The sequence below is a fragment of the Myotis daubentonii genome, chromosome 10 (genome assembly GCF_963259705.1).
Source record: "Myotis daubentonii chromosome 10, mMyoDau2.1, whole genome shotgun sequence".
Classification (NCBI taxonomy): domain Eukaryota; kingdom Metazoa; phylum Chordata; class Mammalia; order Chiroptera; family Vespertilionidae; genus Myotis; species Myotis daubentonii.
The window spans coordinates 33,016,272-33,034,460 of NC_081849.1; the positions used below are offsets into that span (position 1 = coordinate 33,016,272).

General features: G+C 49.2%; 1 protein-coding gene across 1 annotated transcript in view; it reads left to right on the forward strand.

Moving 5' to 3' along the window:
- TMEM178B (transmembrane protein 178B) overlaps nucleotides 1-18,189 on the forward strand; it is a 354,516-nt gene that overhangs the window by 104,775 nt on the left and 231,552 nt on the right. The window contains exon 2 of the mRNA XM_059711995.1: nucleotides 17,315-17,428. Within this exon, the coding sequence (XP_059567978.1) occupies nucleotides 17,315-17,428 (114 nt within the window). The remainder of the gene's footprint in view (nucleotides 1-17,314; nucleotides 17,429-18,189) is intronic.

Here is an 18,189-nt window from a genome sequence, read left to right on the forward strand (position 1 = left end):
AGTGGGCATGGCTGGTCCAGCAGGAGGAAGCACTGAGACAGATATCTTGGGAGCTGACAGGGGGCTGCTGCACCCAGGATCAGAGCTAGGAGAGAAGGGGGACTCTGCAGGGAGTAGTCTTCATTTCTAGATGTTTACTTCAGGGTCTACCTCAGTAGCAGTTCAGACTCCACTTGCTTTGATGCTTCATACCTGCCTCAAACCCCTGGCTCCTTAGGGTCCCTCTCTATTCCAAAAAAGTCTCTGCACTGTGCAGTTTGCAGCACTAACTCTCTAGAAGTGGCATCTTTCTATTGGATATTTATTTTTATTTAAAAACTAGAGGCCCGGTGCATGAAAATTCATGCATTGGAGGGGGTCATCCCTCAGCCCGGCCTGCCCCCTCTCACAGTCTGGGAACCCTCAGGGGCGGGAGGCGACCTGGCGATCAGGGGAAGGCGATGCCCCATCACACCTCTGCTGCTGCCACTGTCGGCAGCGCAAGCCTCGGCCGGCCCTGGTTACCTGAGCCTTGGGTGGCCCTGGGTGGCTAGGCAGCCGACAGCTGAGGCTTGCCTGTGCCTCGGGCCGGCCCTAGGTGGCTGGGGGGCTGAGAGAACTGGGGGACTCTGGAGGCAGGTGCGCAGTGTCCTGGCGGGGCTGAGGGTACTGAGCGCTGCCATCTTGTGGCTGTGGGTGCCGCCATCTTTGAGGGCGTGACAGTCAGTTAGCATACTCCCTCTTTATTGGCTGTGGGCGCCACCATCTTTGTGATGGTATGAGGGTCAATTAGCATATTCCCTCTTTATTAGATAGGATTCTTAATGTGTTCTGTCTTCTTTAAGCAGGGAAAATATAAGTGAGTGGAAATGTCTCCAATATTAGCTGCCTATGCCCTCCTTTAACCATTCCATCCCGCCCTCCCCCTGCACCTTGTCCTCGATGCTGAGGCCCTGCCCTGGCTGCTCTGCCTCAGTCCCTCCTTTGAATCATCCTGCTCTTGGCTCTGCTTTCTGGATCCCAAGTCCCTTCAGAAAGCCTCCTCACCAGACTGATGCAGCACCAGTTCAGTTTTATTATAGTGAAGGGGGTGGCTCCCTGAGGCCTTGCAAAACTAGGTAAGAAACAGCTGTCTGTCTGTCTGATCTTGCCATGCGTCTGCGTGCTGGCTGCTGATTTCAGTGTCTCCCTGGGTGAAGAACAGAAGGGGGCCCAGAGTGATGGTCACATCCTTGGGGAGGAGTTGGGCAGCCTCTAGGGAGCATATACTCTGCTAGGATGGTTTGCTCCTCTTCACTCTGTCAGTCTGGGTGCCTGGGGTTCCAGAGGCATCCTCGCCACCTCTTTGATCCTGTACTCTGAAAGCCGAGCAGCTGTTCCACTCAGCTCCAGCAGAAGTGCCAGCCCAGGGTGAGGATACTGCTCCACGGGGCCAGGACCAGGGCAGACCGGAAGGGCTCCACCAATGACCTCTCTGTCCATACCTCCAGCCGCACTCAGGCCTGGCACTGGTGCCTGGACAACCATGGCAGCCCCTCCCTGACTTCTCCCCCAGTGCTCTGCCTCCAGCCCAAACAGCGCCCCGAGGGACCCAGCCCCACAGTAGTCGGGGTTGTCTATTTCCTGTTGTGTTAGCTGCAGACTCCTCAGATGTGGGTTGGCCCCAGGCCACCCCTTCCCCCATATTCTACCTCCTGCCAAGCCGAAGAAGGTGTTAGCCTTTCCCGAATTCCTCAGCCACCGTGATCTCTCTTCCCCTAACCCCCGCACCATGTAGCATTCACCATATCCTGTGCTCCTTGCCTTTTCCTGTGTTTCTGTCTCATTTGTCCCCCTCGGCATCTAACCCCCATGGGGCCAGCACCATGGTTGGTTAGGGAACATCCAGCAGAAGATCAGTGGGAGGTGACTCAGGGCCCCCAAGGAGGCTCTCTCGCCACTAAACTTGGATAATGTGGCTTTGATTTTATTAAGGGAGTGATAAGTGGATTTTTTTCTCTAGATGTGATTGTGCTTTTTTCTAATTTTTCCAAGGTGACTATATTTTATGGGAGGAAAAAAAATCTAAAATACAGACAAGAACAAAGATACTATAGTTAAAACTCTGTAATCCTGTTTTCACATGACATATTTTGAGGTCTATGTTTATCTCTATTAATATATATAGTTCTAGCTCATTATTTAAGCTATTGTATAATATACCCACATCATATTTTGTCTCTCCTAATCGATGGATCTTTAGGTCTTGACTATTTTTGCAGGCAATTCTTAGCATCTTGTACATCTGCTCATGCAAATACACAGCAGTTTTTCTGGGGGTATAATTTTGGAGCCATGTGGTATATATACTTACAAGGGCACCTACATATACTTGATTCTGTCAGGTGTTTGTAACCATCTGTACTCCCAACAACAGTGTCTGGAAGTTTCTTCCCCTTAACTTTACCTTGATATTCTTCAACTCTGTTAGGTTTTGGTATTTTGATTGGGTGCTGGAATGTGGGGCAGAATTTCCAGAAAGTTGACAAATGAGGAATTCCTCCTTACAGTGATTCATCAGGTTAGGGCTAGATTATTTGTTCAACCACCTGATGTCATCTTCTCAGGTCAAAGGTTTGTCCTAAGTCACCATCTCCCTGGGTGTGGGTGGTCACACTAGACTCGGTGCTGTGCAGATGTAGCACTGCTTCTGCGGATGTGTCTGAGGATCTTAGAGACAGTGGGGCGACGTGTCGGAGAGCTCACTGGGGTAACTAGTCCTAGAGGACCTGGAAATGGGGGTGGTGGTCCCAGTGCACGAGGCAGGAGCAGGGTGATGGGACGCAGCCAGGTTGGAGCTATGGGAAATGTCCTGAGCTGGGGTTGGGGGAGACACTAGAGCAACCGTGGGCAAACTATGGCCTGCAGGCCGGATCCGGCCCGTTCGGCTGTTCTATCTGGCCCGCGGAGCCGAAAGAGTGGAGGGTTCTCTTGCTCTCCCCCCCGCTCCTTCACCAGCAGCAGTGTTAACATGTATTAGTTCACACAGACACTCCATCCATGCTTTTGTTCCGGCTCTCCGGTCCAGTTTAAGAACCCATTGTGGCCCTCGAGTCAAAAAGTTTGCCCACCCCTGCAGAGCCATGGCTGAGAAAGAGCATGAGGTGGGGAGAAGGCAGCGTGCTAGGAAGTGGTCTCCTGGAACCTCCACTTCTTTTGCTAAACCATGCCAGGTCCGTGCTCGCTGCATGACTCAAAGGACTCACCTGACGTCTGGCGCACATCATAGATCTGGCCCGATATGGTGCTGTTGTGTGTCTGAAGACATAATAACAGTAATGCTGTTACAGTGTGCCAGGTGCTAAGTGCTTTGCCTATATTAACTCATTGAATTTCACAGCACCCCTAAGGGGTAGATATGTGTATTACATCCCTTTACAGGGAAGACACCGAGGCATAGAGGGCTATGTGAATTTGGCCAGGACCACGTACTCAGAGTCTCCAAGCCAGGATCGGACGGACCCCAGGCAAGCTGGTTCCAGGGCCCAGGCCTCCACCCGCTGTGTAGTGTCCAGACACAACAGGGAGGGGTGAATAACTAACTCGCTATTCATACTTTCATATGTGGTTTTGAATTTCATTTCCACCCGCGAGTCAGGGTAAGTTAACACTTTAATGAACATTTCTAATTGAGCCTTGGCATATAACTTAAACAAGAAAATAGTCCATCTTGTGAATAGAGGCATAAAGGAAAACAATCTAATTGGGCTTTCTGCTTTCTTTCTGTGATCTTTGGGTTTCATTCAGTTTTTAGCTAAGGCACAGAACAGGATGAAGAGTAAAATAACTAATCAATTATTTGAATTTGGTTTCTCATATACAACCCAGCTTCTTCTAATCCACTCTCTCTTGTTCTCCCCTGCCCTGAATTTACTGGTAAGGAGTAAAATCAGCATTGTATAACTCCTTTTTCAGATGGAAACTGGAAAACTCAGTAATCTGGATTTTTTTCTCTGGGCTGGAACCAAACATTTCAGCCAGCTATCTGGGAACATCTGAGCAGCTGTCTGTATTCTCTCATTCTTGTTGGGTTCAGCCTAGAGAGTGGCATTGGCCTTGGAGAGATACCCGTTTGCAGTGAAGACCCACCATTGAGAAAGATATCCCCAGGGTTGGTCCAGGATCCCACCTGGCACCCAACACCTGGTGGCAGTGACAGACACAGGCAGAGCCACGCCTGCCTTGGCACCTGCAATGCTAGTGCTTCATGAATGGGCATCCTACTTTTCTCTGAAGGAGCAGGAATGAAAGATTTCCGACTCTGTTTGTCTTCTCTCTGTCCCTCCCCTGTAGGACGCCTGCCTCATGCTGGATTCTTAATCTAAAGAACAGAGACGCTTCCCTTTGGCCTGAGAGCTGGGGATTCTTATCAAAAGTGACATTAAAAAAGTGCCAGACTGGCCTCCCCCCTCTCTCCTGCCCATCCTTCATCACTCCTGCTGTCTCCCCATCTCAAGACCTGTCTCCACTTCCTGGGTCCCTGGAGAGAAAGCATGAGCTCATTGTTTTCCAGTGAAAGACCAGATTTGGTCTCCTCGCCTCGTTTGTCTGTCAGAGCCTGGAGATTGATGAGCCTTCCTCCAGCTGAAACTGTGCCTGGAGGAGCCTAGCCTCGCGCACTGGGGGTCTGTGTGCTGGGGTGGGAGGCGAGGGCAGCAGCAGTTGGGGGCTCTGAACTTTCCAGAAGGTCGTTAGGGATGTGATGGGAATAAGGAACAGGTTATTTACTACACCCCAAATGGTAATTTAAAGCCATATCTCACCATCTCATTCTCCCCCAAGCAGCCTGATTCAAGCTGGAAAGTACATGAGCAAATTGGGGGGAAAAGGCAACCAAAACCTTCCGGGGAAGATGGAGGAGTGTGGCAACATCTCAGTCTGCATTACCTTTTGTGAGGAAGTCACTATGTGATGACCTTTTCAAATGCCTTGTTTAAAACAGGCTAAAAGACTCAAAAGGGGAAGACATTTGCAATCAGGAGTGAGGAAATTAGGATAAAAAGTTTGTAGCTCCCACCCGAGGTGAGGTGACCTTTAGCACAGAAGGTTGTTAGATGCCACAATACTAAGTCCAAGGAAAAGAGTCACTTGGTAAAGTGATGGAAAGAACCTGGTGTGTGAATGGGTGATCAGAGCAACAGGGTCCATGCTCTGTGGGGCCATTGGGGACCATCCACATCAGGTGCATGGTGTACCTCTCTCATTAGTAATGTCTTAATTGGAGTGTTGACCATTGGACGATGTCATAGGACAGGAAGGAACTTGGGCAGTGGCATCTCCAGTGGGACCATCCTGCTGGAGAGGGGAGACCAGATGGTCTGAGGGCATCTGAAGCTCTGTGAGCCTGGCGGTAGGTGAGCAGGGTCCGTGGACACAGATGAGTAGCCCTGCAAGAGGATGCTCTGGAAATTGTCCACGGGTCTCATGAAACAGGTGGGTGAGTGCTCAGCCAGGAAGCTGTGATGCCGAGAGACTGAACAAGCACTCTGGAGTGACTGTTCCCTCCTCGGAGGTGCTTCCAGGTGGGTTGGTGGGGTGAATGGTTTGGCAGGGTCTCTCATGATATCCAGGTAGACGAGACAGGGGAGTGGGTCAGGGAGGTGGGTCAGCGAGCAGAATCCCTGGCAGGCCGAATGGCCCCACCTGAAAAGCTCTCTCTCAGTGGTTTGATGTCTGGTCACAAGGAAATCTGTGGTATGTGTGGGCAGCTTTCTGCTCCCAGTGCTGCCCTGATGAGGGTTTTAGTCATGACTTGGAGGATGGGGATGGGCCGCTGACAGAGTGCATGGAACTGAACGACAGGATCACGATCCAAAAATTTCTTCAGGGGCTGGAACACATTGGAGATTCTGCAGGAGGCAACAAAACAAGACACAAAAAAACAACCACTAAACAAGAAAAGACAGCTGACCATGCACGTGGTGGCCTAATAGCTTCCCTGGAGGAAAATACGTGGGCACTATCTCTTCCGCGTGAGCAGCCTGGGACATGGCTGCCCCCAAGCGCACAGGGAGCTGGCTGCTTCCACAGAGTTATGGCTCCCAGACCCTGGAGCTCAGAGTCCTGCAGGTCTTGCACTGGCCTGACTGTAGGAGGGAGAGATTGTGGTCCGTGTGGCACCGGAGAGATTTCGACACAGAGTCAGAACACTGAGGGGAAGACCGGGGCTGTGCCGAGTGTTTACGACTGTGGTTGCAGACCCTGAAGTGTCTAAGTTCCTGGAAGGAAAGCAGAGACTGGGGTGGGAGGGCGAGAGTGCTGTCCTTAAATATTTATGGGCTGTTATATGGGCACAGGATCGTGTCCCAGAGACTAACTGATAAATGATGCGAGCACTTAATTGAATGTTTACTAGGGAGCAGGTTTTTTTGCATGGGTTATCTCATTTATTCCTCATCAATCTTTTGAGGTGGGTGGTATTATTGTAGATGGGGAAATGAGGCTCAGAGAGGTTGAGTAACTTGCCTCAGGGGCCCCCTGGTAAGTGGCTTGTCCTGAGGTGGGGACAGGGATGTGGCAGATACAAGGGAGCAAACACTCTGAAGCTGTCCTTCATTGCAGTGCGCCTGCGAGCTGCCTTCTCTCCAGCTCGTTAGGGGAGTGTTAGAAGCAAATGCTGTCTTCCTCTGATAAGAGCAGCAAAGTCTAGATGCTGCAAATCCCAGTAAATGGAAAAGTTTTGCTTTATTTATTCCCCATGGAAAACCTTGGAGAAGAGCTTGATTTTTCCCAATTTTTCTTCGCATGTTAGGTGAGCATGTTATGTGACACATAAGAGCTGTGCGTTCTTGGCAGGATGGATACCTCTTCTGAGCCTTGATGCCCTCATCTGTGAAGTGGGGATAATAGGATCTCACTTTTAGGTTTAAATGAGATAATGCTGTATCATAAAGTCACTTAGAAAACATTCATTGAGCACATGCTAATACTCATTTTAACAATAGCACCACTTGGGCCATTGGGTATACAGAGATGGAAAGCACAAGCTCCCCTATCTCAGAGCTTTTACTACCGAGACATGATTACTATACAAATCCCTGTTACCGTAGTAGCCAGCAGAAGGATGGGCTGAGGGGTCCGGAATGTGTTGGTGGGGTGCGCGGGGGGCTGGCACTTGGGAGCAGGGTTCTTGAGAATGAAATTCCATGTGTGTGAATTAGGAGTGCCTGAGCACTGATCATAACAAACATTTTTGTAACGTAGAATGGAAAGGAATTAAATATTTAGGATTTCGTCTATGCAGTACATACAGAATAACGCTAAGAAGGCTATGCCAATGCCACAAGCACCAAAAACAAAGCAGACAGAATGGAAAGCACTTGAAAGCATTAAAAATAAAAATGGAGGTAACACTTTTGCTCAGTCTGAAGACAAGAAAACATCCCTTCTGGCCAGGACTGCAGTAGCGCTAAGCCTTGCAAATCCTTTGGCTCGGAGCAGCTGGAAAGAGCAGAGGCACTAAGGAGGCATGGGAAGGTGCATCTTAAATTGCAAGAGCCCTTGTCAGCATTGCTGGTTGGTGGGTTGCCCAAGGTTTGCCCTCCTGACTCCTGTCCCCTTCCTGCTCTGCTTGGGGACAAAGGTTTGGGGTTAGGGGTGGGAATCCCAATCCTCGTTGGCTCTCCTTGAACCTCTGGAACATTCCTGGTTTCCATCCTGTTTCATCAGAGACACTGTTTTGCTTCTAATGTCAAACCTTGAACCCCCTAAATGCCAGCGTTCCTCTGCTCCACGTTGTGGCCCGCTACAGAATTCAGCTGTAATAACGCTGAGACGTCTGATCTGCGCCTGTCCCAGTTCCCTACAATAAAGTCTCCCTGCTTCCTGTTTCTGCTAAGATGTCATTTTAACTTGTTTGATTTTGAGAAAATACCCTTTATAGAGGAGACAAAGTCCAAAACTTAAAGCTTTAATTGGTTTCATCTTTTAAAAAAATGTTGGGTTACATTTTTTTCTATATTCTTTGCTTTCTACTTAATCTTTCCATTTATTAAGCACAGAGCAAAGGCCTCAGGCTAGAAAGATGACTATGAACTGTCAGCCCAGTGGGAAAGATAGTCATCAAAGTGAGGCCATGCAGGCGAACGCTGTGGCCACAGCTGAGGCAGGTCAGTGGGACAGACCTGGCGTTCTGGGCTTTGTCATTGGCACCGTGGGAAGAGGAGCAGCAGGCATAGTGACGTCACCTCCTCTCTTTCTTTCTTCCTTCATCAGTAGACATCTAGAGCTCCTTTATGTATAAGGCACCGTGGCTGCAAAACAGTCCTATTTCTAGGGGCTCTTCACCCAGGCAGCCAGTCATTGCAGCCACGGTGTCAGAAACCACTGTGCTCACACAGGGACACGGGCTTTCCTCCAGCTCCCAAGTGGCTCTGGGAGGACCTTCATCTGTCCAAACTCTCCCTCTTCATCAGTCAAATGGGTTATCCTATATAATAAAAGGATAATATGCAAATTGACCCTAACAGCAGAACGACTGGGAATGACTGGTCACTCTGACACACACTAACCACCAGGGGTCAGACGCTCAATGCAGGAGATGCCCCCTGGTGGTCAGTGTACTCTCACAGGGGGAGCGCTGCTCAGCCACAAGCCAGGCTGACGGCTGCCAGCACAGCGGTGGTGGCGGGCGCCTCTCCTGCCTCCTCAGCAGCACTAAGGATGTCCGACTGCAGCTTAGGCCTGCTCCCCGCTGGCAAGTGGACATCCCCCGATGGCTGCTGGTCTGCCAGAGGGATGTCTGACTGCCAGCCTTGGCCCGATCCCCCGGGGAGCGGGCCTAAGCCAGCAGGTCGTTATCTCCCGAGGGGTCCCAGACTGCAAGAGGGCACAGGCTGGGCTGAGGGACACCCCCCACCCTGAGTGCACAGATTTTTATGCACCGGGCCTCTAGTTTCTCTAATATTTACCTTGTGAGGGTGGCAGGATAAAATATGAGTGTCTGGCATATGGAAGGCATTGTATAGGTGGGTTTTTTTTTTTTTTTTAAAGAAGGAACTCTGAGATGAAGGGAACGTGCAGACTCTCAGAGGTGGTCAGTGGTCCATCCCTGTGTCTCTAGGAACTTTGGATCCCCACAGAAGAGAAGAACAGAAGGGTGTTGGGGAGCTGAGAAAGAAATGGGGGATTTCAGCTCTGGGAGCCCATGTCATCCTTCAAAGTGGTCTCAGCATTAAGTGGGACCAATCCCTTTTACTTACTGCCATTCACACTGTTTTCAAACATGGAAATCACATGCACTGCTCTCCATTAGGGTGTCCTTCTTAGTTTGCCCTCTCCCCCAAGTAGAGGAGACAGGGACTTGGGGGCTCCCAGGAAACGGGAGGAGAAACCAGTGATGTGTGCATGTGAGCTTCCGGTCAGACGCCAGAGGCCATTCTCTGAGCAAGCTGTGCAGAGTGCGCCCACAGTTACCCTCCCAGAGGATGGGTGCCTCTCGCCCCATCACTGAGGGCTGCCCTCCTGAGTGGTGACTCTCCTGTGCTCCTGCAGGCCACCCGACAGGAGCCAAGTGGACTTGTGAAGTGTGCCACTTGGGGTGCTGGATGCTTGACATGGGAGCTGTCACCTTGCCGGGGAGCACCCACTGCTGCTGTGGCTGGAGACGTGGACCCCCCAGGGCCCCGAGAGCCACTGCTCTGATTCTGTCCACAGAGACCCTGACTTATTTCAAGGCGTTATGCACCCTGGGTAGCTCTGCTGAACGCCCCCAGACATAGCTTCCCAGAAGAGACCAGCAAGTGCTCAGAGCCAACAGCTTCATTTACCTTGTAGATCACTGATCAAGTAACACGCCCTGATATTCATTCTTCATTCATCCAAATATATACTGAGGGCTCGCTGTGTGCCAATGGCTTGCCTGGCCCTGGGGGTAGAAATGTAAACGAGAGACTTGGTTTCTGATTTGATGGACTCACAGCCTAGCAGTAGAAACTGCTCTTTGGATAAAAAAGATTTGGGGTCAGAGGCATCTGGGAAAGTCTGCGTGCCAGACCTGTCCCTCTGGGGGTGTCACAATGTACATTAAAACTCTTAAAGTCCTACGACAACATTTAAATGTTGTCTAGCCCAACTTTTCTTAACTACATTTGACCATCACATAACCAGCCTCATTCCACTTTTTTTAGTCTTATTGAGATATAATTGGCATAACATTGTATTAGTTTGGTGTGTACAATGTGTTGATTTGCTATCCTATATAATAAAAGCCTAATATGCTAAGTGTCCGGTGGTCCGGCCAGACAGGCCCTGGAGCCCTCCCGTGGTCCCTCCCTGGCTGGCCAACCTTTTTCATCCCTCCCCAGCCCCAATCGTGCACTGGTGGGGTCCCTCAGCCTGGCCTGCGCTCTCTCACAATCTGGGCTGAGGGACTCCTCCACACCCCCTCTTCCCCCCGTGCACGAATTTCGTGCACCGGGCCTCTAGTATGTATATATTGCAAAATGGTCACCACAGTATGCCGGGGTCCAACCCCAGCAGGTCCAGGGGTTCCCAAAGGTGTAGACGGAGTCGGCGAAGAAGGAAGGACACGGAGACAGTGTTCAGTTGATCAGCAGCCTAGCCAGGATCTCCAGCCAAGTTCTGGTCTCGATCTCCAGAGAGGTTCTGTCCAGGTTCTCCAGTCAGGTTCAGTCACCAGGTTCTAGTCAGGCTCTCTTGCCAATCTCCGCAGTCAGGTTCAGTCCAGGATCCCCTGCCATGCTCTCTCGCCAGGCTCCGCCTCCAGGCTCCGAGGCCAGTCCCTGTCCAGGATCCTCCGGCATGCTCTCTCCAACGAAGTTCTTCTGTCTCTAGAGAACGTTCTGTGTAGGTTCTGTGCCTAGGCTCTGTCTCTCTTGGTCCTGTCTTCCAAGCCCTGTGTTCTCAGTTCTGTCTGTTGTTGTCTTGTTGCATCTGTATTTATACCAGTTGATTCTAATCCTGTCAATTTCTATTACAAAGGTTAGGGCGTTTCTTATCTCCATTCCAGGGAGTAAAGATTATGTAGCTTAAGCATGATTGTTTGTAGTTAAATTGATTAACTACCTGCCTGGCACTTAGTTAAGGAGTTCATCCCCTCCCTAACTTCAGGGGAAAATCCCTACCTGGGGATTCAACCTTTCTCGGAGAGGTGACCTTGGTTAAAACACAGCACCAAGAAGGTGAGCAAACATATTAAGAACCGTATGCCATATATGCCAGGTCCCTTGAAACAGCACGGATGGACCGGCTCCCGGCAACAGTAAGTCTAGGTAACATGCATCACCTCACATAGTTACAATTATCTCCTTGGGATGAGAACTTTTAAGAAATTCTCTCCTAGCAGCTTTCAAATATTCAATGCAGTATTGTTAACTACAGTCACCATGCTGCATATTACATATCCAGAAGTATTTATCTTATAACTCAGAATTTGTGTCTTTTGACCATCTTTGCCCATTCCCTCCCCCCTGCCCCCATTGCCCTGTCTCTGGCAACCCCCAATCTGTTCTTTGTATCTATGCCAGGACTGACTAGCAGACTCTGAGAAATGGATGAATGGATTACTCTAAAACACGTTTCTGTGAAAGAGAAGACTAAGGGGCTGGTCAGCATAAGGAGCCAAAACAGTCCCGATTGCCTGCCTCCTTAGGCTTTTATTGTAACAACAGCCTGAACTGAAATTAACCTTTAGATACAATCAGCGGGGTAAGAAGCACATGCTTCTACAAGGTCAGGTCTTAAAGACTAAACATAGAGATTCCAGCAAAACACCCAGGGCCCAGACTTGTTTGGAAAAGTCAAGGTATGGGCTGCCACCTTTGGCAAGGTCCCCCAGAGGGCCCCGACCTTTTGGAGAATCCTCCTTACAGACTTTCCAGCCAAGTCCTGTGCTTCCCCCACATATCTATAAGTTTGTTTTTTTAAGATTCCATAGGATATGAGGTTATAGGATATGTCTTTGTCTGACTTATTTCACTTAGCACAATGCCTTCAAGGTCCATCCATATTGTTGCAAGTGGCAAGATTTTCTTTTCTTTTTTTTTTTTTTTACAGCTGAAAAATATTCCATTGTGTATATGGATCTCATATATACATATTCTTTATGCATTTATCTGTCGATGGCCACTTAGGTTGTTTCCATGTCTTGGCTGTGAATAATGTGGCAATGAACATGGTGGTGCAGATATCCCTTTGAAATAGTGATTACATTTCCTTTGGCTAAATACCCAGAAGTGGAATTGCTGGATCATGTGGTCATTCTAGCTGTAATATTTCAAGGAATCTCCATACTGTTTTCCATACTGGCTGCACAGATCACTCCACTTTTAAAGTGCGGGGGTGAGGGAGTTCTGTTTCTGAGTCTTCCCCAGGCCCACTCTGGCCAATGCTGGGAACAGTTTCGAAGTTGTGGGTTTGTCTTTGGAGCTTACCCCCCACCTCTTCAGGAGATGCCTTTCTCAGCATCTCTTTTCTCTGCTGCTTAGGTTCTCTCTGGTCTGGAGGGAGGGGACTGTGGAAGCCCATTCTCATCTAAGCCTTAGTGACTCATGCTACTTCTTCAGACTTATTTAAAAGAGCTTTAAAAATGGGTGCCTAAGAGAACAATATCTGACCCAAAGGAATGACTCTAATGGAAGAATTGAAAGTACTATGGCACCTGCTCAGGGAAGATAATTTTTGATGGAGTGGGGGTGGGTCCCAGCGCTGCCTCTGAAATCACTCTGCCTAAGAAGACTCCTGCTATTACTCTTGAGTAATAGACTCCTTCCCTAAGTACTCAGGATACACGTGAGAGGAAAACCTCCTGCTGGTATGATTGTAAGGTGTGGTTAGATCCAGACTTCAATGTGTGTGTGTCCTGGTCTCTGTGTCATCATCTGTCCCGGGTATACCTGTGCCCTTGTTCTTCCAGCCTCAGAGGGAGTGAGCCTGTATCTGGCCCTTGGATCTAGTCCCTGCCTTGTACCTCTTCTCTCCTCCTGAAGACTGGCCTGCTCTCTGGATTCCAGTTGGGTTCGGCTTTTGGGGGGAACAGGCAGGAGATGACGGAGGGAAGAGGAGAGGTTGGGTGTTTATACCCTGCCCCCTCACCGCAGGTTGGCTGTGACTCTCTGCCAAAGGCTGCATCACCTCTCCATACAGCCACCCTCTCCATGTCAGGTGACAGCTCCCTTTCTGGGCCTTTGGGTTATGCCAACTCCTGTTGCCAGCACCAGGTCCCTGCACCACCCTCTGCGGGTCTGTTTACATCCTCTGCCCAGCTTTGTAAATTGTCCCTTTTTGAAACTCCCCTCCTTTCCCCATGTGGCTATCCTGGCTGTCTAGGACCCTGACATGTAGGAGGGTCACCAGCTCAGAAGGTTGAAGGTGTAGAGTGTCCCTTACCCCCAAGTGCCTCCCATCTCCTAGCTGAGGCTTCCTGAGGGGAGGCTCTGTCTCTGACTGGAATGCAGGAGTCTGGAAGACAGGCTTGATCTTCCCAGGTAAGGCCCTGGGCTTTGCCACTGACTCCCAGGTGGCCCTTCTGCACCATTCGTGGCAGGAAAACCTGTTTGCATTGGGAAGCCCGCATTCTGGGCACACGAATTTGGTGCCCAGATGGTGCTTGTGTTTACAAAAGCCCAGCACACTGACAGGACCCGCAGACACATGGATAAATATTTTGCTTCTCTTCTCAGGCAATATTTAAGTCTTTCAAACCTAATTGCTGTCGAGGCAGGATGCTCGTGTCCCTGAGGCAAAGAAACAGTGAGGCCTCCAACGGGGCCACAGCTGTGGCAGAGGCCCCGCCAGGCTCCCTGGCCCGCCACCTGAGGTGTCTGTCGCCAGCTCCTTGCTCCTGCCGAGTGCGCTGGGGGAGATTGGGGCTAAGGGAGGTGACTGCAGCCCACCTGGAACCTGTGGTTATTTGTTGAGTTGTTTTGACACTGAGATAACCTGAGTTTAGCCCCAAATCAGGTACTTTTCTGAGACATTAGTGGTGGGCGCCAATCTGGCTGTAACCAGTGGGATTTTGTCTGGGAGTATTTTGTTTGATCTTCAGATTGTTGCGTGTAGGGCAGCTGCTAGCTTCTATGACACCCTTGTGCAGGTTAGACTGAGGCAGTCCCTCTGGCAGGGGCAATGCTCCCCTATCTCAGCAGGGGGCACGCACGGTGAGTGGGGCAGTGGCTGGATTTCAGCATCCAGGTATCCTCAGAGGTGTTCTTGTCAGGGCATAACCTGCTCAATGGTACCTGTCCAAGGTAGTACTCAGCCAAGGTAGTTGCTGATGGTATTCTTGTTAAAATCCTCTATCCTTTTTTTTTGTTTTAAATCTTTCCTGTTTCTTTTCTTCCTTTTTTTTTTTTCTTTTAAAACACTGTCCTATTTGCCCCTTGGATGACATTTCCAGGTGCAGTGAGAGGCCCCTGTGTGCATTTGCCGTTTCTTCCATCTCACTGTGACTAATAAGCCTCTCTGTACACTGTCCGCACAAGGAAGGAGTGTTGCTGTTGACACACAGAGTTCTGCAGCAATCACGTCCTTTTATTCATTACGTTCGAATTTGCCTCAATTATGTCAATCCCCTGTATATAATAGAAGCTGTTGGATCCCTTGCCCACTGTGGTCTTATAAAGGGCACCTCATATTAGTCATTCCTTTCTTCAAAGCACATGTTATTGGTGCTCACCCTGTGCTGGGAACTAGGGAGATAAAGATGAATGGATAGACAAGTCCCTGCCCTTGAGAAACTCATAATCTAGTGGGGGAGTGAGGCGTGTAAACAGATAAATCACAGCCCATGGGTGTGCTTGCTGGGCAGGACAGGAGCCCGAGGAGGAGGGCGTGGGGCCAGTGATGCCTACTGCTAGGCGCTGTGGGCACAAGGAAGACTTTGCTAGGAGCTGCCATTTAGGCCTCCTCTGAGGACAAGTAGACATGTATCATGTGAAGAAAGGCAGGGAGGAGAGTAGGTGCAGTGTCCTGAACAGGTAGGCACAGTCGGGGCAAGGTGGGAAGGGCCACCTGGCTGGAGCCCAGGGTGTGTGATGACTGGGCTGAAGGGGACCTGGAGTGGGGGCTGGGGCTTTGTGAGGAGTGTGGGGTACTGGGGGGGTAAACAAGACCACATTTTCCTTTCTGGAGGACACTCCAAGCAGCAATGTGGAGAGTGGCCAGGTGGGGGAAACTCAATCAGACAGTTCTGGGTTCTCATCCTTGAGCTGCTACTTCCTTGAGCAAGTCACTCAATATTCGTGAGCCTCCATGTCCTTATTTGTAAAATAGGGGGATGTTCATGATAACGCCTTCTTCATTGGGTTGTATGAGGATTAGGTAGGACAGTGTTCATGACAGCGTTCCTGCTGGTGGGATAAGTACGGGACATGAATGGGTTACAGTGTGTGGATGTTGGTTTCTTCAGCCTCCAGGAAGGCTGGGCAGGGCCTGGCAGCGCTTCTGCTTATCCCAGGTCCTCACACACTTCTCTGTGGGCACCATGATATAAGTCAAGGTGGGAATTGCAGATCTACAAAGCACTTGGCATGGCTCTCCTACTTAGTAAGTCTCAGTAAACAAGGCTGTCCACTGACATCAGTCCTTATTCATGTGACTACTACAGAGAGAAGTGGGACAGAGAAGAGAGGCTGGACCCAGGGACGTTTCTGAGGTAGAGCTGGCAGAATTTTGTGGCCAGTTGGATGTCGGGGAGGAGGGGCACCACCGGAGAGGAGGAGGCCTTGGGATGATTGTGGGATCTGGGATGTCATAGACCAGATGGGAGGTTGTGCTAGTAATGGAAACTGGAGTGTGTGGGTTTGAGGTATGAATGTGAATTGAGGAAGTAGAGACCCATCTGGTAGCCTACTTTGTTCCAGAAGTAGCAAGTTAGGGAAGAATGAAGACAAGGTGGCGATGTGTCAGGGGGAATGCTGGGGGCATGTGAGAGACTTCAGGATGCTGTAGGCTAAGGAGACAGAAGCAGAGGATTTGACAAATCAAAGACAAAAGGAAAAGAGTGCATAGCACTTTGCCCAACTTCGCTTCTTTGGATAGCGTCTGTCCCATTGCAGAGTGGCTGCCAATAACTGGCAGTTGGGCAGCTGTCCAGGCATGATTTACAGGAAGGCATTGGTTTCACGAGAGGCACTGTCTAAATTATTGCACTTCTCCAATTGCCAGGTTTCCCTGCTGACAGTGAACCAGGGGTCAAACAATTCAATCAGGTGCCACCACTTATAAATTGAAAATCAGTGGGGTGCAAAATGGATTACCATCAAAATCTATTCAGGTGCAAAACCAAATTTTAAAACCCCTAACCTTTAAAAATCATTCCTTTCCTGATTCTTCATGATGCCCTGACATTGGGTTTTAATATCCCTCAAATAAGCAAACGTCCATGGAAATGCCTGCAGGGACTAAGAGTGTCAAGGGAAGAACTCCTAATCATGCCTTCCTGTTGGAATTTGCAAACATGGTGGATTTATGAATTAATACATTGGCAATTCTATTACCTTCTCCAAGGCAGAGGTTCTCAAACTTAAGTGTATAACAGAATCACCTGGAGGGCTTATTAAAATTGAGATTGCAGTCTTGACCTCAGTGTTTCTGATTCAGTAGGTCTGGGGTCCGGCCTGGGAAATTGCATTTCTAGCAAATAATCAGAGGATGCTGATGCTGCAGTCCCAGAACCATACCTTGAGAGCCTCTGATGTGAAATCTTGGAAAATTTTGATAATTTGACTAACCAAGCATGCATTGGTCAATAAAAACAAATCAGTAAAAGTTCTCTTGGACCAGTTGTTGACTTGTTGAGTGTGTTAAGGGGCTTTAATTTTGTCCAAGAAATCTGAGAAGAGACCGATTCAAGGAGATAGGGATTGATCTGAGTGCTTTGTGTTCACAGGTAAGGTTGGGGGATGGGATAGAGAAAAGGGAAGCGGCCCCTCTAACAAATGACATCATTAAGGTCGAAGCCTGCTGTCTGTTGGTCCAGGGGTGCAAACCAGTAATGTCTTTTGATGCCTTGACTTGAAAGTTGAGTTTCTTAAGATTAAACAAACATGGGTACCACCTTCTTATCAAGCCATCAGCCTAAACTGTGGCCCGCCCCATCTCTGAATGATGCTAGAGAGATGTTTTTTTTTTAAATTTATCTAAATTGATTGGTGTCTGATATTAGTTCTTCTCTGTTATTCTTTTGGAGTCAAAGTTACTGCCTTGCATAAAGAGTAGGTGTCACTAGGGTCAATATAAAACCGGTCCCTTTCCCCACAGAAAAATGGATCCTGGAAACTACCCCCAAAATGATTGCTGCCTCATTAACATTTGGTTTCCTGTCTATCTTTGCCAGGAGAAATTGAGCGATGCACATACATCAAATACCACTACTCCTCAGCCACCATCCCAAGGAACCTCACTTTCAACATCACGAAGACCATCCGCCAGGATGAGTGGCATGCCCTGCGTAAGTACACCCGATTCCTTCTTTGACTGTGACCTTTGGAGGGCTCGGGGGCTTGAATGCCCATCAACAGCTTGGTCTGGACAGATGGATGTGCCTCCTTCCGAGGGCTGTGGACAATCTCAGCACATGGAGGCAGGTCCTCAAAGTGTCCATGTCTGTGGGTCAGAGTTGCCTCAGTTGGTTTTGATTGTATTATAGATCTGAGGAGTCTGCTTCTAAAATTAAGACTAAAACAAAACAAAACAAACAAACAAACAAACAAAAAACAACTAGCAGTTAGACACTGATCAGTGATCGTTCATCACTACCCTGGTAGGCACTTGAGATTTCACCTGCCTGACCCAACCAACTCCTGGGATTTCATTCGAGCCTGTCTCCCAGTTGCTTGGAGTATTATTGTGGCAACCTGTTAATCTCTTGTGTCATCCTTTGCACATGGTGTGATTGCTATTGGTTTAGGGCTACATCACTTTGGGAATTTGCATTCGGGTGGGGTCCCCTACTTACAAGTTTTTGTTTCCCTCAGAGTGATAGGCTTTGGGACCCTGGTTCTCATGCAATTGCTTAGCAAAGATCACAATGTCTGCTTCTATTGTTGGGGAATTTCTTGGTCAGAGATCCTCAGAGACTTAAATTATGATGGAAGTGTGACTTAATGAGCAAACAGAGCTAGTTGGCTATTTTTACCCTTCTGTTCCATGGGGGCTACCTGCTGTGTGTCATGAAACTCGCCTTCATTGCTGGCACGGTTCTTCAGGTGA